Source organism: Carcharhinus amblyrhynchos, chromosome 14 (assembly GCF_965287045.1).
Source record: "Carcharhinus amblyrhynchos chromosome 14, sCarAmb.v2.hapA, whole genome shotgun sequence".
NCBI lineage: Eukaryota > Metazoa > Chordata > Chondrichthyes > Carcharhiniformes > Carcharhinidae > Carcharhinus > Carcharhinus amblyrhynchos.
The window spans coordinates 29243520-29265408 of NC_137337.1; the positions used below are offsets into that span (position 1 = coordinate 29243520).

Sequence of the window (21889 nt, forward strand, 5' to 3'; positions counted from 1 at the left end):
GTCCTGCTTGCAGAAGGACAGAAGTTGTTCAGCAAAACGGTCACCCAATCTACATTTGGTCTTTCCGATGTAGAGTAGACCACATTGCTGCTTCACCTAAAAAGTGTGTTAAGGATTTGGAACGGTGAGTAGGGAAGAAGTAAAGGGACAAGTGTTAAACATTCTACGATTGCATGAGGTGTCATGGGCAGGGGGTGAGGTGTTGGGTGTCCCAGAGAGAGCAGTCACTGGGAATGCTGATGAGGGAGTGTAGGGAAGATGTGTTGGGTAATGGCATCATGTTGAAGTTGGTGGAAAGATGGACACTCTTAGCACCTGCTCAGCCTTCTGTACCCTCATTTACATTCTCTTTATCCAATTCCACATGCCCCCCTAACCCCAATAATATAAATCTCTGCTGATTTTCTGTGCTTTCAGCTCTGACGAAGGGTCATCTAGACTTGAAATATTGGCCCTATTCTCTCCTCACAGATACTGTCAAAGCTGCTGAGATTTTCCAACATTTGCTGTTTTTGTTTCAGATTCCAGCATTTGAAGTGTTTTGCTTTTATCTGTTGATTATGATGTAGTAAAGAAAGCTGTCCTTGGTTCTTATGGGTTGGGTGCCGGACGTGTACAGGCAGAAATTCTGAAACGCAAAACAGCCAGGACAAACTCATATTGAGTTTGAGAGGCTGAAGCAAAATAATTTTGACTGTTGGAAACAGCCAGTAAAGATAGAGAAAACATATGAAACCCTTAGACAGGTGATTCTTCTGGGAAAAATTAAAGATTCACTTCTTTTGTTTATTAGGACGTATGCTGCAGAACCAAATGTTAATATTGCTAGACAGGCAACAGAGCTAGCTGACGATTACGAACTGGTCCATAGAACCAAACCATTTTTCCATCATCAACTTAAGCATGAGAAGGATGGAAGGTGGGAAGGAGAAAAGAAAACAAAGAGTCAAGGAAAAAAATGGAGCAGTTATGAATGATCAGGAAATTTCACCTCAGATTAAAAGGAAAGATGGTGAGGGTGAAAGTGACAATCGGAGGCCTAAGATTTTCCACAATAACAAAGTGGAACATTTGATCAAGGATTTGGATAAATAGGATAAACTTGAAAAATTAAACTTTGTAAATGTTGATCTTCAGTTAAAACTTGGGAAACGTCAGGCATCAGAAGTATGTATGAAGCCAGGATTTCATTCTGGAATTTTCCCGTCCGGTTATAACATCAACTAGGATCCTAACATTAGGTAATACTGCCAAAATGAATTCTGCTTGGCACACTTAGCAAACAGTGGAGATTACATTCCATTAATTCAGATGAAATTTGATCATGAATATCAGAGGTGCGAAAGCGTTTAAATCCCTAATCCAGCAACATGCACCTAACTTCTAAACTGCATTGCATCGCACCTAATATTGATGTCAATGCGGGGCATTAAAAATGGAACTACATCTTGCTTCTTAGAAGTGATACCTTTCATACTGCAAGGTGCAAAAATAAAACAAAAGTCAAAGTGGATGAAGTAGCACAATGGGGTTGGGACTAATTAGACTGACGTTGATACAATGAGCCAACTGGTTTCCATCTGTGCTTTATTACTTTATGATATATATTACTTTATTATATATACACCAGAGAAACCTTATAGCATGCACAGTTAACCAAAATAAATTTTCCTGGGCATAAAGTGAGCTACCCTGTCAATATGTGGGGACAGAGAGATATGAACAAGGTTGGTGATTAAGTCATATTTGGTATTATCAAAACATCATCTGGATTAGAATGGAATTTTATGACCATCATTTCATCTATTACAGAGAACCAATATTAGACAGAATCAAATCCAATGAATTTTCGCTGTTATGAAGACCGAGGCTGACTTTTCCAGGAGACAGGCAAGTATAGATATAAAATATTTCAGAGCTCTGGTGATAAAATCAGAATTTTAATTCAAGGATTTCACTCTCAGGTTCCTCAGTGCTATCATCACTAAGGTATATTGATCATACATTTATATGATGCTGAGACATTTTTCTACTACAATAAAGACACTATATAAATAAATGATCTATATGAGGTGAATGATTGTGATTACAAAGAACCCAAGGACAAAATCCTTGTTTTAAAAGATTTGATTTTATGATCAGAGTAATGAAAGGTTTTGAAACTTGTATAACTGTGAAGGCCTGGCTGATTGAGGGGTCTATTTCAGCCTTTGCGCCATCAAAGTTTCACTAGAATAAATATTGCTATCGTCTTAATTAGAACTCACTTTACTGCCGAATAAAAAGACATGAGTGTGTTGAGATTAACAACTAATTTAAAATTAATCAGTTGGGTTTGCAATGTGGCTCATTAATGCTTGCTGGAAGGTACATATTGTCACATACAGGAACCTATCCTCTCCAGGCAAAAGGCACATGTCCAGGCACTTTTTCCTAAATTAAACAAGTGTGGTGTATTACAGATTCTTGGTGCATTTGCCATGGCAGTGCTATGACCAATTAGCAATGACCTGCCAACCAATCAGTACCAGCTTCTCACGCAGTCTGAATTGTATTCAAAAAGAGAGAGAGACAGGGAGTAGGAAACTACAGCCAGTTAGCCTAGTATCTGTCATAGGGAAAATGTTAGAAGGCATTATTAAAGGCAAAAATTCAAGGCAGTCAGGAGGAGTCAACATGGTTTTGTAAAAGGGAAATACTATTTAACCAAAGAACAAAGAAAATTACTGCACCAGAACAGCCCTTCAACCCTCTAAGCCTGCACCGACCATGCTGCCCGACTTAACTAAAACCCCTTACCCTTCCAGGACCATATCCCTCTATTCCCATCCTATTCATGAATGTGTCAAGATGCCCCTTAAACGTCACTACTGTATCCAGTTCCACTACCTCCCCTGACAATGGGTTCCAGGCACCCACCATCCTCTGTGTAAAAAATCTGGCTCCTACATCTCCTTTAAACCTTGCCCCTCGCACCTTAAACCTATGCCCCCTAATAATTGACTCTTCCACCCTGGGAAAAAGCTTCTGACTATTCACTCTGTCCATGCCTCTCATAATCTTATAGACGTCTATCAGGTCATCCCTCAACCAACTGCAACCAATTTATTGAATTTTTAAACAAATCACATGTGCTCTAGATAAAGGGGAAACCAGTGGATGTACTGTACTTAGTTTCCAGAAGATATTCAGTAAGGTGCCACATCAAAGGTTACTGAGGAAAATAAAACCTCATGGTTCAAGGAATAGTATTTGCTATCTAACAGGAAACATGGGTACCTTTCTGGTTGGTAGAATATCATAAGTGGTGTGCCACATGGATCAGTGCTGGGGCCTCAACTTTTTACAAATTATATAAATGACTTGAATGAAGGGACAAAGGGATGGTGATTAAATTTGCTGCTGACAACACAAAGATAAGTTGGAAAGTAAATTGTGAAGAGGGTGCGAAGGTTAAGAAGAGACATAGCTAAGTTAAGTGAGTGGACGAAGATCTGGCAAATGGAGTGTAATGTGGGCAAATGTGAAATTGTTAATTTGGAAGGATGAATAAAAAACTTATTAATCTAAAAGGTGAAAGATTGCAGAGCTCTGAGGTGTAGAATGATCTGGGTGTCCTAGCACATGAATCACAAAAGGCTGTTATATTGGTATAGCAAGTAATTAAGAAAGCTAATAGAACGTTTGGGGAACGATTACAAAAGTCGGAAAGTTATGTTTTGGTCGTACATAGCATTGGTGAGATTACCCATGGAATACTGTGTACAGTGAGTGTATGGTGTGCAGTATTGGTCTCCTTATTTAAGGAAAGATATAAATGCATTGAAAGCAGTTTAGAAAAAGTTTACTAGACTAATACTGAAGTGGGTGAGTTGTCTTATGTGGAAAGGTTAGATTTGTATCTAATGGAGTTTTGAAGAGGGGCAACTTGATCAAAACCTTCAAGATGTTTAAGATCCTGCATTGACAGGATGGATATGGAGCAGATGTTTCCACTTGTTGAGAAATCTAGAATTAGAGGTCATTGTTTAAAAATAAGGGGTTACTTATTTAAGACAGAGATTAGAAGGATTTTTTTCCTCGGAGGTTTGAGAGTCTCTGAACTCTCTTCCTCAAAAGGCAGTGGAAGTAAAATCCTTGAATGTTTTTAAGGCAGAACTGGATAGATCCTTGATTAACAAGGGAATGAAAGATTATCAGGGTAGGCAGGAATGTGAACTTAAGGTTACAATCAGATCAGCCATGATCTCACTGAATGATGGAGCAGGTTTGAGTGGCCGAGTAGTCTACTCCTGCTTCTAACGTATGTTTGTATGCTCCTTTGAAATTTGGCATTCTTGTGTCTGTCCTGATACATGCTAGATAAAAAACTTTGCAGCATGTCTCTTGTTACAACAATAATCGAGTTCTGTACTACCACCTTTTATTTTATTGCTGCCATTGATAGCAATTCTCACAGCAATGCTAGGTGGGAAATGAGGTAATGCTAGTTCCAGGGAATTGTTCTGAAAAGCTGATAGTTAGCTGTTCCTCAGGAAGCAAATGCAAAGTGGATGGCACCACAATTTTTGGCCACGTATTCTCTTGTTATTCATTCCAACATTATAGGTTAGCAATGTAGTTTTAACTCATGTCTACAGATGTAAGTCATGATTATAACTTTCAGGCAAATACATGTAGAATTGCATATATATAATTCTGCAACATTGTATTCTCACTGATACTGTTAAGTTCACTCTGCAATGTACATCTTGCTGGAAATTTGGTTTTCTAATTCCATACCAAATCATAAGGTTAGCCATTAACCAGAAAATGTGACTCTGAAACATGGAATATAATGGAGCCCACCAGACCAGGCTGGATGGCAGGTGGGTCCACAAAATCATAGGGAAGCCACACGGCCCATTTCCATTGTCAGAGAAACAGGGTTCCATTAAGTTCTCGGTGAGAATAGGCCAATGCAGGAAACCAACCTGCTGGTAACTAGGCCTATTATTGGGCCACTTAAGTCATTATTCACATATAAGAACTAGGAGCAGGAGTAGGCTATCTGGTCCCTCGAGCCTGCTCCACCATTCAATAACGTCATGACTGAGCTTTTCGTAGACTCAGCTCCACTTACCTGCCCGCTTACTATAACCCTTAATTCCTTTACTGTTCAAAAATTTATCTATCCTCACCTTAAAAACATTCAAAGAGGTAGCTTCAACTGCTTCACTGGGTAGAGAATTCCACAGATTCACAACCCTTTGGGTGAAGAAGTTCTCCTCAACTCAGTCCTAAATCTACTCATGCCAGTGGAAACAACCTCCCTGCTTCGATTTTATCCATTACCTTCATAATCTTGTATGTTTCTTTAAGATCTCCCTTCATTCTTCTGAATTCCAATGGATATAGCCCCAGTGAACTCAGTCTCTCCTCATTAGCCAACCTGCTCAACTCTGGAATCAACCTATTGAATCTCCTCTGCACCCTCTCCAGCGCCAGTATATGCTTTCTCAAGTAAGGAGACCACTACTCCAGGTGTGGACTCACCAGCACGTTATACAGCTGCAACATAACCTCACTGTTTTTAAACTCCATCCCTCTAGCAACGAAGGACAAAATTCCATTTGACTTCTTAAAATACCTGCTGTAACTGCAAACCAACTTTTTGTGATTCATGCACAAAGACACCCAGGTCTCTGCACAGCAGCATGCTGCAATTTTTTACCATTTAAATAACAGTCCATTTTGCTGTTATTCCTACCAAAATGGATGACCTCACATTTACCAACATTGTACTCCATCTGCCAGATCCTCACCCATTCACTTAAGACTAGCTAAATCCCGTTGCAGACAGGCAGCGTCCTCTGCACACTCATCGTAGTGTCATGTGTGGATTTTGACACATTACATTTGATCCCTAACTCCAAATTATCTATGCAACTTGTAAACAATTGTGGTTCCAAGTGATCTCTGAGGCATGCCATTAGTTACTAAATGCTAACCAGAAAAACACCCATTTACCTTGTTCACAAGTTTCCTTTAGATTAAACTGCTATGAATCATGAGGAAAATAGCTGAGTCATTTCATCACATCAACAACATAATCAGGCAAGGTAAAATGTCTCCATGAATTTGGAGAAAGGTTAGCCTGTGTAAACTGAAGGTCAGAGAGACACATTGTTCCTGTAAATTATTGAATATTGAAGGGGGAACAGGGGCAGAGAGTGCTGTGGTGATGAGAATGACTGTCGAGGCCACTTTTGGGGAAGTAGTGGTATGTATTCCGCCTACAGATATTTCAGATTAAATATCTATGAATTATAAACCAACAAACCAGTTCACCACTTTTAAAGGAAGTGCATTGCATAATGCATACAAAAGTAAATTGGGGATAGATGCCATTTGGAAGTATGTATGATTTTAAACCTTACAAGAATGTTTCATTATTGTTAATATTTGGAAATCTGGGCTAGGAATCTAAAACTTTTCCAAAGCTTCCTAAAACGCCTTTGTTTTTAATGCGTCAAACTTGGGGTCAAACTTCCTTTAATAATTCTACAAATGCAGCCGCAGCAGAATGATTAAATCAGTGGCATTAACTGATCAAACGTCTAACTTCTAACTCTAAACACTAACGCTAACTGCTCCATCTTCAGGTACTACGTCCTAAGAGGATGTTGGCGAACATGGACTTTCATGTCAATCTTACTCTCAAGGGATGGACCATCTTCTTTGATCGTGCATTTATTCAGTTTGTGAGGCTCTTTTGAAAGATCACTCTTCGTCTACCTCGATCTCTTTTGTCATCGACTCTTCCTGTCAGCAACCGATTTTCTAATCATGTTTCCTTATTACGTGCACAAGAAACTCCAACCATCTGCTTCTAATTTTGGTCAGCAGAGTACTTTTACTAACACCTCTTCACTGGTACTGTCACTTGTCCAAGTTGTTTGTTTCAAAAACCACAAGTCCATTATCTCAATTATTTTCTGCATTATTTCGCTGACTGTCCAACACTCACTTCCAATTGGTTAATGTGGCATTTCAGAATTCAGCTTTTTTTCATGGATAATTTTAAGTTGATCATAATCTTCTTCCAATTTCTGAAATACAGCTTTGGCCATTCCAATCCTTCATCTGATTTTTTGGCCACATGTACCGTCCGATGTTAACATACTTCCCAGTGTGACCCTGTCATTATTTATTGTGATCTTATAGTCCAGTGTGGCTTTTTTTTTGGATTCTACTAGATATTTTCTTTTCTTAAGATTTATACTTAATCCTTTGTTCTCACTTTCACTCATCACTCTATCCAAAATCTTTTGCAGTTTCTCTTCAGAATTGGCAATAAGAATTGTATCATTGACATGTCTTATATTGTCAAAGTTGTAGCCGCCAACTAATAAACCAGGAAGATCTTCAAAATCTCCATGAATAATTTCACAATGCAAATTGGATAAATCCAGGAGAAAACTAATCCCTCTTTTAACCTTCATAAAATTGCTTAGATCATTCTCGACTTTTACATTTTCAATTTGTTCCCAATAAAGTTTTATCTCTCAAGATCCTTGTCATCAAGGTCAAAAGACTCTAACATACACATCAGCTCTTCATATTCTCTATGCTGTGAGTGGGAGGATGAGGAGAGAAGCAGCAGGGTCGAGATGGGAAGAGTTGAGCAGGAAGGATGTGGCGAGCAGGTCAGTCAGGGTGGGAAGCAGTATTGGTAGGGTGTGGGGGTAGGGAGAATGTGTACATTGCCTTGCTGTTCCCCACCACCTAACCCCAACTCAGGCCAGCCACTTCAAGCCCATCAGTGCGAAGCTCTTCCATTATTAGGAAGACCATAACAGTGTGATAAATCAGTCTACAAATTGGCATTTGATTATACTGATTGGCTGCGTCACTGTCAAGCAGGTAGCCTGCTTCACCAGCACTGCTGCTTCACAGCTCCAGGGACCTGGATTCGATTTCTGGCTCGGGTCACCATCCGTGTGGAGTTTGCACATTCTCCTCGTGTCTGCGTGGGTTTCCTCCGGGTGCTCCGGTTTCCTTCCACAGTTCAAGACATGCAGGTTAGGTTGATTGGCCATGCTAAATTGACCCTTAGTGTCCTGAAATGTGTAGGTTAGAGGGATTGGTGGGTAAAATATGTAGCGATATGAGGGTAGGGCCTGGGTGGGATTGTGATCGATGCAGACTTGATGGACCGAACGGCTTCTCTCTGTACTGTAGGATTTCTATGATTCTTCTATGATGGCCTCTTGCAGATTCTAATCCAGTTCCAGAAAGATTGACCTGATACCTGTTCCTCAGTATTCCTCCTAACCCCAGTTGAAAACTTCTCCTGTTGGTCTGGGAAGATTGTGGCCAATAAAAATATGAACTTAATCATATTTTTGCCTTCAAAACCAAAAACTGTGATAGTTTGTGCATTTGCCTTGAGAGACATGGTAATATTGGTCAAGAGTGGTATCAAACAGCTGTAAAATATCCACCACAAACCTGTGTTAGTTCTCAATATAAGCACAGTTTTTAATTAGATTGACTTTGAAATGATGTTTTCACATTTCACATTAGATTCACATTAAGCAGCATAATATAAAAAGTCTCAATCATTCCTGCATGAAGAATACCACTTACTGAAAGGTATGTAGGTGTGATAAGCAGATTTCATCACATCAGCGCCAAGACTCAGATTCTTAACCCACAAAAACTGCATCCACCCAAAAATGGGATAAGATTCAACAATCAGTGGAACATGATGCCAAAGCAAAGTTTTATCAGATATCATTATAAAAAAAGTCCTAATTTTCAAGCGGAACTAGCAAAATGGCCATAGCATTTTGCATGCACAAATTTGGTGACAGAGTTCGTAGAAATTATTTTCAAATTAATGCACAGAGAGCCATCTCGTGGCCTGAATTTGCAACTACTCATTGACAGATGACTAAATTTGAATCGGAAACATGACAGAATAAGTTACAATGGTATATGTTGACAGAAAAATACGGAAAGTAAGTGTACATGCAAGACTTCTAACATTAAATATAGATGTCACTTTCTGAAAATGAGCAGCAAAGTGTCAAATGCATTTACCTCTCTATGCATCTAGCAGGGATTTCTCTCAACACACGCAAATCAATATGAAGAATTTTGTAAGAATTTCTCCATAAAATGTAAGTTGACAACTCACAAAAACTAATAAATACAACAATTAATTGTGCCCCAATTGCATTTTGTTCTCAGTTAATTCACCAACATCCTAAAATACAAAGTAACCTCAATGCCTCCATGCCTAAGGCAGTGCTAGAAAGATCCCAGGTTCAATCTTCGTTGAGTGATCCAATTCCAACCAGAACAATAAGTGGCGACAAAGCAATTGGCTCCTGTTCCTTGTAAGTAAAATAAGTTAGTCTGTTCCTTGCTGGTCATTATTCAGTGATCCCTACAAGTAATGGACATTAGGTGAGGTCAAAACTGAACTGACTTGTGATGCTCCCAGAACGATGCTGATGCTAAAACCATGTGAAGAATGACACCAAGATACCAGAGAGCAACTGGTGTTTGTGGTTTTACACCCAGCATTTAGGGGGAAGGGTGATTGGGAATTGAGATAAGGATGAAGGGCAGAAAAACATTCAGCTTGAAACACAACTTTTGTCACAAACACAGGTCCCAAGCAATTGACTCTGAAGAAGCCACTTACATTTCCCCAGCGAATTAAGAGTAAATGGTTCTCAAGTTAACTGCAGGTTTGGAGAACTCTTTACACTGGTTCTTTTAAACCAAGAACATAAGAACATAAGAAATAGGAGCAGGAGTAGGCCATCTAGCCCTTCGAGCCTGCCCCGCCATTCAATAAGATCATGGCTGATCTGTCGCTCCTCAGTTCCACTTTCCCGCTTTCTCCCCATAACCCTTAATCCCCTCTCTTATCAAAAACCCATCAACCCGCGTCTTAAAAATATTTAGCGAGGCAGCCTCCACCACTTCAACGGGCAGAGAATTCCAGAGATTCACCACCCTTTGAGTGAAGAAGTTCCTCCTCAACTCCGTTCTAAACCGCCCTCCTTTTATCTTGAGGCTGTGCCCCCTAGTCCTAGTGTCTTTTTTGAGCGGGAAGAGTCTCTCCACCTCTATCCTATCCATCCCATTCATCATCTTATACGTCTCAATGAGATCTCCCCTCATTCTTCTAAACTCTAACGAGTACAAGCCCAGTTTATTCAGCCTCTCCTCACAGCTCAACCCCCTCAACTCCGGTATCAGTCCAGTAAACCTCCTCTGCACTCCCTCCAGGGCCAAAATATCTTTGCGCAGGTGCGGCGCCCAAAACTGCACACAGTACTCCAGCTGCGGCCTCACCAATGCCCTATACAGCTGCAGCAAGACCTCCCTACTTTTATATTCAATCCCCCTCGCTATGAAGGCCTTGATGTTCAGAAGTCACAATATTTCAGAAATGCCCCAGCTGGCAATTTGAGGTGACAAGTATGGTGAAATGGAAATTGCAAAACATGGCAGCACAGTGGCACTGCTGCATCACAGCACCAGGGATTCAGGTTCAGTTCGAGCCTTGGGTGACTGTGCAAACTCCGGACAGTCACTGCATAAGTTTCCTCTGTGTGCTCCAGTTTCCTCCCACAATCCAAAGATGTGCAGGTTAGGTGGATGAGCCATGCTAAATTGCCCCTTAATGTCCAAGGATGTGTAGGTTAGATGTATTAGCCGTGGTAAATGGGCACACTTACAGGAAAAGGGAGGAGCAGAGGGCCTGGATAGAATATTTTTATGTACAGTTGGTCCAGTCTTGATGGGCCAAATAGCCTCTTTCTGCACTGAGAGATTCTAAAGGATTAAATAAGATATAAATAATTTTGGCACATCTGAGAAATGCATCTATTTTTAAGGCTAGAAAAGTATTAAATACTTATTTACTCTTTAATAGTTATCCAAAGATGTGTAGGTTAGGTGGATTAGCCGTGATGGATGTGCAGGGTTACATGGATGGCTGGGGGACGGTGGTGGTGGTGGAGGACCTGAGCAAGGTGCTCTTTTAGAAAGTTGGTGTAGACTAGCTGAGCAGAATAGCCTCCTTCTGGGATTCTATGTGACGCAGGTAGCACGAGGTACTATTAGGAAACCACTGGAGGAGATTTAAGGGTATGAAATTAGAATAGTAGCTTGGATTAAGAACTGGTTACAAGGGAAGAAAGAGAGAATAGGGATAAAAGGTGTTTCTCAAAGGAGTTTGAGATCCTGGAATGGGAAAAAAAATTCAATTTAATGTAGGTAAATAAGTAGTTTGACATTTTGCTTTAAAAAAGTTATATTTTAACTGTGGGAAAGCTAGGTGACACCAAAGAACTGAGGAAGCTGAGTTTCAGGTTCACAAGACATTAAAAGAACCATCTCACATAAAGCCATAAAAATATGAATTGCATACTTCGGCAAGTGGTTTCGAACATCGTGGTCAGGAAATGATAGTGAAACTATACAAACGCTTAGTAAAACAACAGTACGGAGTGCTGTGAGCAGTTTTGGGCTTCACATTTGACAGAAGGATGTTACAGCAATGGGGAGTATGCAGATTGGCGAGTACTTGGTGTCAGAAGGAATTTGTACTTGTTTAACAACTTCGTGACCTTGGGATGTTCCAAACTGATTCACAGCCAACTAAAGTTTCATAGAATAATAGAGGGGTTACGCACAGGAGGCCATTCAGCCTGTTATGTCAGTGCCAGCTCTTTAAAAGAGCAACTTAGCTCATTGGAGTTTAGAAGGATGAGGGAGGATCTTATTGAAACTTACAGGATACTGTGAGGCCTCGTTAGAGTAGACGTGGAGAGGATGTTTCCACTAGTAGGAAAAACGAGAACCAGAGGGCACAATCTCAGGCGAAAGGGACGATCCTTTAAAACAGAGATGAGGAGGAATTTCTTCAGCCAGTAAATGGGGAATACGTGGAACTGTTTGCCGCAGAAGGCTGTGGAGGCTAGGTCACTGAATGTCTTTAAGACAGAGATAGATAGGTTCTTGATTAATAAGGGGATCAGGGTTATGGGGAAAGGCAGGAGAACGGGGATGAGAAAAATATCAGCCATGCTTGAATGGCAGAGCAACTCAATGGGTCGAGTGGCCTAATTCTGCTCCTACGTCTTATGGTCTTATAGCTCTTCCCATTATTCTGTCCTTTCCCTGTTACTGCGCATTTTCTTATCCAATTCTCTTTTGAAAACCCTAATTGTATTGGACTCCATCACACTCTGAGATAGGTCATTCCAAATCCTAAGCATTCATTGCCTAAAAATGTTTTTCCTCATGTGATATTTATGTTAACGTACAAGTTTCATGACCATAAGGTACCACTGGCAATCACCTTGAATGTCATCTTTGTATAACCTTAATTTTAAAATAAGACTTTAATGGAGGAAGTTTTAGGTAAAATACGAATTGATTCAATAGTTTTAAAATTAGCATCAAGTATTATGAACATATTGACTCCTTCCAGCATAGCGAAAAATCACCCAAAGATTAAAGATAAGGTAATATACGATAGGAAGCTGACTCCAATTAGCATTGCAGAACATAAGGCATTTGTGAATGATTTTATATTACAGCTTGAAATTAAGGTTCTGAAAGCACTAGATACATTGCAAGACATATGCACATTTGAAAAGGAAGATGTCCAGTTTATATGCAGCTGGAGTACTGTGTGCAGTTTTGGGCGCCGCACCTGCGCAAGGATATTTTGGCCCTGGAGGGAGTGCAGAGGAGGTTTACTAGGCTGATACCGGAGTTGAGGGGATTGAGCTATGAGGAGAGGCTGAATAAACTAGGCTTGTACTCGTTAGAGTTTAGAAGAATGAGGGGAGATCTCATTGAGACGTATAAGATGATGAATGGGATGGATAGGATAGAGGTGGAGAGACTCTTCCCGCTCAAAAAAGACACTAGGACTAGGGGGCACAGCCTCAAGATAAAGGGGAGGCGGTTTAGAACGGAGTTGAGGAGGAACTTCTTCACTCAAAGGGTGGTGAATCTCTGGAATTCTCTGCCCGTTGAAGTGGTGGAGGCTGCCTCGCTAAATATTTTTAAGAAGCGGGTTGATGGGTTCTTGATAAGAGAGGGAATTAAGGGTTATGGGGAGAGGGCGGGAAAGTGGAACTGAGCCACAACAGATCAGCCATGATCTTATTGAATGGCGGGGCAGGCTCGAAGGGCTAGATGGCCTACTCCTGCTCCTATTTCTTATGTTCTTATGTTCTTATATTAACTGCACAACATTATAACCTTCAAATCATGTAACATTGCTTCATTATCATTTTACTATACTTATTATTTCAGTTATTTTTCCTGCCATCATTCAGTTATTCATTAGGTCATTCTTCCATTAAGGGACAAGAGGACATTAAGGGCCATTCAGACACTCTCATCACTTAACTGACACTTGTGGCAGCTTCTCAGCCTTCTGTATCCTCATTTACGTTCCCTTCGTCCCATTCTCACTCCCATCAACCATTCCCTCAACTGTCATAGTATAAATCCCTGTTGATTCCCTTTGCTCGCAACTCTGACAAATGGTCATCTAAACTCAAAACATTGGCTTTGTTCTCTCCCCACAGATGCCGTCAGACCTGCTGAGATTTTCCAGTTTTTTCTGTTTTTGTTTCAGATTCCAGCATCTGCAGTATTTTATTTCTATATTAAAGGTACAGATATCACTAGATGTGATACAAAGTCATAATCTGTTTTCTTTTCTGAATTCTATAAAATGTTCCAGAATAACTTTAACTTGAAAACATTCCAAACTCAATTCTACTTAAATAATGAGAGAAAATAACGCAACAATTTGATGCATTGATTTCCGTCAATAATTATATGGTCTAAGTAAGGACTGGAGAGAATAATCTGGAGCAGTTTAAAATCTGTACCAAGCCACATCCACATGACTGACAGTTCTATTTCTTTATACCATTAAATCTCTGTAATTAGAATCAGAGTTTTTTTTATATAGGATAATAGACCATGATTCAAAGTCATAGTGTTACCACTTGTGTGTATTCTGGAAAAAAACATTTCAACTATTCTTTCTGCAGTGTAATTAATAGGTTTGTATTTAAAACAGTACTGAAGCATTACAATTAAGAAAGCAAACTGGCCTTTATTACAAAGGGATAGGGTTACAAGAGTAAAGAAGTCCCAAGAATGTGTATAGGACTTACACTTGGAATAATTTGTTCAGCTTTGTATCCTTACCTAAGGAAGGATATGATTGCCTTAGCTGGAGTGCAATGATGACTAAGAAGGCTGATCCCTGGGATGATGGGATAGTCCTACAGAGGAGTATTGACTACATGAAGCCTTTGTTGGCTAGAGTTTAGAAGAACGAGTGTAGATTTCACTGAAACATAGGGCCGGATTCTCCCAAAAGAACTAACTGCCAAATTCGCATAAAAACTGGAGTAACTCACACTGGATTTTTGAACGGGATTTTCAAAATGAATCTCCCACAGTCTGTACACTGCCGAGTGCCTCAAAAAGAGTTACACTAAAAAGCTGTGGGTGGGGCCTATTCTTGCTGAAGAGGCTGGCAGCATAGTGCTGGGCAGGCCACTGCGCATATGTTGATCTGTCAGACTAGACATTGGCACATGTGCAGTAGCCCTACACCAATGGCCTCTCAATTGCTGGCCAGCACAGCTACCCTACAGCGCTGCGCCTCCAACCTCACCACGCTCCAACTGCCGGCTTCCCGGATGTCTCTGAACCAGCACCGACCACTACCACCCCATCCCCACAGATCTACCCCCCGCAGGCCCTACCTCCAATAAGCTCCACCCCCTTGGCCCTGCCCAATGTTTGGTGGGCAGTGCCACATTGCCCATTGGGCAGTGCCAGTGAGTCAGGCTGGCAATGCACAAGGGCAACCCCCCAAATGCTGATCTTTGGGGGTGGGCCTCAGAGGGGTTGGGTCGCCAACTCCCCTTTAGTGGAGAGCTGTTGTAAACCCCACTAGAACGACCCACTCCTGGCTGCTGGGCACGGTTGGTGGTGGGAAGTGGTGGGGGGAGGGGGAGGGAGGGAGAGAGAGAGAGAGAGAGGGTGGCTAGTGGGCCCAGAGACTTCAGCCCCAGGCCCAACAATTACATTCAAATCAGAATTTTTATATGCAGATCAGCTCTATGCCGGGGGCTGGAGGCCATGGCGCCCAGCGGGGAGTCCGCTATACAGCCCCTCTGAGCTGCTAGAGGAATGCAGCAAGCTGGCAGAATCATCGCCAAGATTTTTAAGGAACTTGATGGTAGCTGCGTGAAGTATGTCTTCCGGTTGGAGACTCTAGGACTAGTGCTCACTGTCTCAGAATTAGGAATCAGTTATTTAGGATTAATTGGAGGGGAAATTTCTTCAAAGTGTTGTGAATGCTTTGAATTCTTTATCCTGAGAGCTGTGAATACTCAGACAATAAGCATATTCAAGTCACAGATCAAAATTTTTTTAGATATGAAAGGAGTCAAGGGTCATTGGGACGGTGTAAGACGAAGGCATAGCTGAGGTAGATTAGCCATGATCTGACTGAAAGAAGGAGCATGTTCAAGACGATGAATGGTCTACTCATGCTCTTAATTCTTATGGTCTTACAATCATACCTTGTGTTCTTTTGACACATGTCCTTAGCAGTCGCTTTGGAATTTCAAAAATGAAGCTACTTACATTAGTCCAAAAACAATGAAATTAGTGTTTCAAATTCCAGTGATGCATTTGAAGGGGGAAGAAAGTGAATTAGGATGAATTGAATATTATGAAAATTCATACTTCTAGATATATTAGGTATAAATTGGCCAATAAGGCTTTTAACAGAATTAATCATTCATCTTTTGAGTACAAACTAATACCCCGCAACTATTTTCTACAAAATGGAACTCTACCTTTACAGGCTAATCCATGGAGGCAGACAGCAGCAAGCGACTGTACCTTTATAGACTTATCCATGGAAGCAGAGAGCAGCAAGTGACTGTGTTGCTGCACAGGACACCACTGTACTGTAGTTACTGGTCCCTTGTGCTGAGGGATGTGAAACACCAAGTGTTTTGGTATGTCTGAAGTTCTATATTGGTTTTCCAGGTAGGGCTTAATGAATTCCGAAATTCTACTCAATAGACTTAATTGCCGTTCTTCAGTCTGGTTTATGTCAGAGTTTACAACTTCTGTGCTGTCTTTGCTTTCATAAGTTACTTCTTCTTTCTGCCTCAGTCTTTTGGGTATGTAAGGTTTAATATTTTGAGCAGCTGGCACTGAGTGTGGAAATAATCTCTTCTGAGCTGAGGACACCGGATTTGTAGGAATTCTGTCAGATTTTTGCATCAGATCCAACACATTCTTATGTTTGCTTTTAGAAAACTGAAAATATGTCTCATCTTTCAAAGACATCTCTGGAGGTCTAGGAGATACACCGAAGTGTCTCTGTACATAATTCGGTGTACTGTGCCAGTTGTATTCATTATTGCTACTTCCAGTGGCTGTAACTTTAAGCTCTAAACCACATTGAGAAGATTCTGATCCTGTAGGAGTTGGAAATACATGAAGTTGAAATTTAGAGTGAACAAGATCATCTTTTTGCTGAAGAAAAGTTGCTTCTTCATTTTTGTCATTGTCTGTCTCAGAATCTGAAGACTCATAGGCAACCAGAGAATTCATATGGCAATCTGTAATCGGTAGGGTGTGCACTCTGTTTCTGGCTGTGAATCTGACGGAGCTTCCTGCAATTGTAACATTCTCATTAATTGAAAGAATGAAAGTCGTCATCTTAGACATTATGAAGCAATTTTCTTCTTTTTAACTTATTTTTATATCTTCATTTAATATTTATACTCTACAAGGTTATCTTACACCTCTAAAATAATTAAGTACTTGTAGCATACTAATAGAATTGACAATGTTTTGCATGTCCATTTTTCTACCACAATGACACATGTTTAGCACTGCTGCCTCACACTACCAAGGACCCTGGTTTGATTCCCAGCTTGGATCACTGCCGTGCAGAGTTTGCACGTTCTCCCTGTGTCTGCATGGGATTCCTCCGGATGCTCCGGTTTCCTCCCACAGTCCAAAAGATGTGCTGGTTAGGTGCACTGGTCATGCTAAATTCTCCCTCAGTGCCTGAGAACTGGCGCCAGAATGTGATGACTAGGGGATTTTCATGGTAACTTCATTGCAGTGTAAATGTAAGCCAACTTGTGAAACTAATAAATAACCTAAACTAACATATGGATTATCTTTCTCCTTTCTAATAAAAATACATTGTTTCATTAGAGACCAAGCGATTATTGTGTTTGAAGCAAGTGTAGTAAGCTAACCAGATATTCCTGCAGTAACAGTACTCAGCTGTGCAGATGTTAAAAGATCATACAGAAATGCAAGGCTACATAAAACACTCACTAGTCCCATGCTTTATTAGCTCTGTACACAAAACCAAAACTCAAATTTTACGACATATTTACTGCCATGAAAAGCAAGTATTAGGGACAAGAAGATTGAAAATCCATTTAAATATACTGAAGGAGGAAAATTGAGTTAATCGATTTAACTGCAAATCTTTAAACTCAATATCATTGCTTTTAGAGGCCATAATACATGATCAAATTAAAACTCACCCAGAAGCACAACATGAATGAAGGCCAGGATGTACAAAATAACTCACAAATGTATTAGAAATGTTTGAGGAAATAATTATATTGATAAAGAAATGTAGTATATAAATGTAGTATATAAAATTATAAATGACACCTAATAAAATGCCACATAAGAGACTTTCAAATAATTTTGAGAGACAAATTTCAAAAGCTTTGATATGATAAAAGTTATATCAAGTGTTTATTTAAAGACATGTGTATGTGATTGTTTGTATAAGCTTGGGTGGCATGGTGGCACAACAGTTAGCACTGCTGCCTCATAGCGCCAGGACCTGGGTTCAATTCCCAGCTTGGGTCACTATCTTTGTGAAGCTTGCACATTCTCTCCATGTCTGCATGGATTTCCTCCCACAGTCCAAAGACGTGTAGGTTAGCTGGTTTGGCCATGCTAAATTGCTCTTCAGCATCAGGGGGACTAGCTAGGGTAAATGCATGGGTTATGGGGATAGGGCCTGGGTGGGATGGTGGTTGGTGCAGTCTTGATGGATTGAATGGCCTCCTCCTGCACTATAGGATTCTACAATTCTAAAGAAAATAGCAGTGAACTAATTGCATCTCTGTTGTCTTTAAATGTTTGATAAAATCTATAAACTGTATTAATCTGGGGGAGGAGAGAAGAGTAAGAGAGCAACTGTGCTGCATATTTGTTAAATTGTCCAAAAAACAGTTGATTTTACAAGCCAACTAATTATTTCAAGACAAGGGAAGGATAGAGGATGGAATAGTTCCAGGAAATATTTGAGTTCTTTAACACATTCAAAATAAGTAAAGTGGACTAGTAACGGGGAAACTAAATGGAGACTTAAAGACTATGATCAGTGACACTGGAGGAAGGAGAGGATACAGGAATGAGCAGGCAGTGAATGTGAGTGATTTGAAGGAAAAGAATCATGGGAAAATGAAGGGTTAATGCATTGCAGGGGTATTAGGGATCATTGGGAAATGATCAAATTGTTGTTTGTCAAATATTGTTGAAAAAAAAGAGACATTGTGTTGAAGCTCTTCATCTTGTAATCATCAGAATAATTTGCAAGAATGCAAATATAAAGGAAAACAAGGAATTTATTCTGTATGAGAAGAGAGTGCTGATTGGTTGATAAGTGGACTCTGATTGGTAGAGGTGTTGCCATGGAGAATACACCAGTTGATGTTGACTGAAAGTTAATTGCCATGCACTGTTTGAAATTTAAACCAGGCAGTTTGACTCATCAAAGCATTTCACCAACGAATGAATCAGTGAATGGCTGGCACTTATTTTGTTTAGCTGAAACAGGCACAATGTGTATACAAATTCTTTCTGTCTGTAAAGAACATAGCCCTCTGTATTTATACAGCTCCCAGCACCTGCAAATGCATCACACTGTCAGCCGAACTGACAATCTTAAATTAGGTGTCCTCTGAAATCCACATGGGTCCCAGTTATACCTGTCTCTTTATGGGTTATGTGGAACGTCCCTTGTTCCAATCCTGCTCCGGCCCCTCCCACTGCTCCTTTATCAGTACATCAATGACTATTTTGGTGCTACTTCATGCTCTCATCTGGACCTGGAAAAATTTATCAATTTTGCTTCCAATTTCCACCCCTCTGTCACCTTCACATGGTCCATCTCTGACACTTTTCTTCCCTTCCTTAATCTCTCTATCTCCATTTCTGGTGATAAACTGTCATTAATGTCTACACCATAGCTATAACACTACATTCTGCACTGTCTCCTTTCCTTCTCTATGACCGTTATGCTTTGTCTGTACAGCACACAAGAAACAATACTTTTCACTATATGAACACATGTGACAATAATGAATCAAATCAAATTCAAATCAAAGTATCCATTACAAGCCCATTGATTCTCACAACTATCTTGATTACAGCTCTTCACACCTCACATCCTGTAAGGACTCCGCCCCATTCTCTCAGTTCCTCCTCCTCCGATGCATCTGTGCTAGTGATACAACTTACCAAAATAGCGCTGCTGCTATGTCTTCCTTCTTCAATCGTGGTTTTTCACCCACTGTGGGGGCAGGGCTCTCAAACATGTCCAACCCATCCCCCGGACCACTGCTCTTACCCTGTCCCCTCCCTCCCAGAACTAGGATAGAGCCCCCTTATCCTCACTTTTCACCTTACTAGTCTCCGCATTCAAAGGATCATCCTCCGCCATTTCTGCCAACTCCAGCATGATGCGACTGCTCAACACATCTCCTCAACTCCCTGTCAGCATTCCGCAGGGACCGCTCTCTCCACGACACCCTGATATACTTCTCCATCACATCCCCTGCTTGCAGCACCTTCCCATGCAATCATAGAAGGTGCAATACCTGCCCCTTTGCCTCCTTCCTACTCACTGTCCCAGGTCCTAAACACCCCTTTCACGTGAAGCAGCAATTCACATGCACCTTCTTCAATCTTGTCTATTGCATTCGCTGCTGCCAATGCAGTCTACTCTACGTTGGAGAGACTAAACGTAGACTGGGTGACCGCTTTGCTAAACACTTTTGGTCTATCTGCAAGCAGGACCCTGTCTTTGCTATCGCTTACCAGTTCAACACACCACCCTGCTCTCCTACCCACATATCCATCCATAACCTTTTGCAATGTTCTAGTAGATCCCAATGCAAATTGGAGGAAGAGCACCTCATCTTCCCATTGGGCACTTTACAGCCTTTTGGACTGAACATTGAGTTCAACAACTTCAGAGCAATAACTCTCTCCTCCACCTTCACTCCATTTCCATTTATTTTATTTCAGTTCATTTTGTTTCATCCTATTCGTCCATTTTATCATCCATCTTTCCTACTTCCATTTTTCTACTTTCCATTCCAGCTCTCCTTCTTAAGCCCCCCTTCCCTCTTTCAGGGTAACTGCCACAGTCCTTTAACCTATAACTCTGTTCTGCTATTCGTGCACTCCAAACACTGAATGGACACTTTTTAGCACCTTCCACAGCCTTCTGCATCCTCATTTATATTCTCTTTGTCTTTGTCCCACCCATCCTCCTCCAATCCCCCCACCCCCCCTCACTGTATGAATGTCTGCTGATTTTCTTTACTGTCATCTCTGACAAAGGGTCAGCTAGACTAAAAGTGTTGGCTCTGTTCTCTCCCCACAGATGCTATCAGACTTGCTGAGAGTTTCCAGCATTTTCTGGTTTTGTTTCAGATTCCAGCATCTGCAGTATTTTGTTTTTAATCTTAAATTGGTTGCCAGCATAATGCTAAGAAATCAGTTAAACAAAATAAGTGACTGACTCAGATAAGTGGAAATCTCTTTGTGATGGCGTGAATATATGGGTGGAAGCTCATCTCTGGGTCAAATGTGACACCAAGGTGGCAAAGAAATTGGTTTCATCTCAAAAAGGAGAGCAACGACGTTGGTATCTGTAGACCAGGATTTGAAGCAAGGACTGAAAAAAAAATTGCTTCAATCTTCCCATTATTTAGTTGGAGGATATTTCTGCTTGTCCAGTATTGGGAATCAGATAAGCAGTCCAACAGTTTTGCGACAATGGAAGAATTGATACAGTGAGGTAGAGCACACGTGAAAACTAAAACTGTGGTTTTGATTGGGGCGGCATGTGGATAAGAGAGCTAACACACCACAACTGTTCTCAGATCTAATATTTGACATTAGGTTTTTTTTTAAATAACATAAAAAGAATGGTTGTTTCATAACAATAGATTATGCTGCTGGACTACAATGAGCAAAACATGAAACAAAAACAACGTGCTGGACAACCTAAATGGCAGAATTCTGTAGAGACAAGAGTTAACAACACCAGCCCAACCTCTTGAGTTTTAGCAGCATTTAGTTTTTGTCTCAGATTTCCAGCATCCTCAGTGCTTTGATTTTTATTTTATGAACAATTTGACTATCAAATCTACTAGAGTACCCCTATGCGACAGTGAGGTACATTGTAGGATGAGGCCGAATGTATTCATCCTTATTACAAGCATCGAGTACCTGACTCTGTGACCAATTTAGACTGGGGCTGACACCGCATGCTCCACCTTTCCGTTCAATAGATCCATTTTCAAAGGAAAGTATCGAAACTACGGATAATAGGATCCCTCAAGTGTTGGGAAACATTTAAGACAGTATTATCACCGACGACTGCAAATCTTCAACCAAAACCACGAACTTCCGGTCCCTTCTCCTGTCCGTTCCGGTTCCCACCCCCCACCCCACCCCCCACCCCACCCCCCACAAC

The 21889-nt window shown here is 40.8% G+C and overlaps 1 protein-coding gene across 1 annotated transcript in view; it reads right to left on the minus strand.

Annotated features, from left to right (window-relative positions):
• The window catches only part of wdr25 (WD repeat domain 25), a 68090-nt gene extending 46270 nt beyond the window's left edge, over positions 1-21820 (minus strand). The window contains exons 1-2 of the mRNA XM_080202506.1: positions 21643-21820; positions 15967-16751 (exon numbers count right to left, since the gene is read on the minus strand). Coding sequence (XP_080058632.1) covers positions 15967-16751; positions 21643-21682 — 825 coding nt within the window. The 5' untranslated portion in view covers positions 21683-21820. The remainder of the gene's footprint in view (positions 1-15966; positions 16752-21642) is intronic.
• Between the last annotated feature and the right edge of the window lie 69 nt (positions 21821-21889).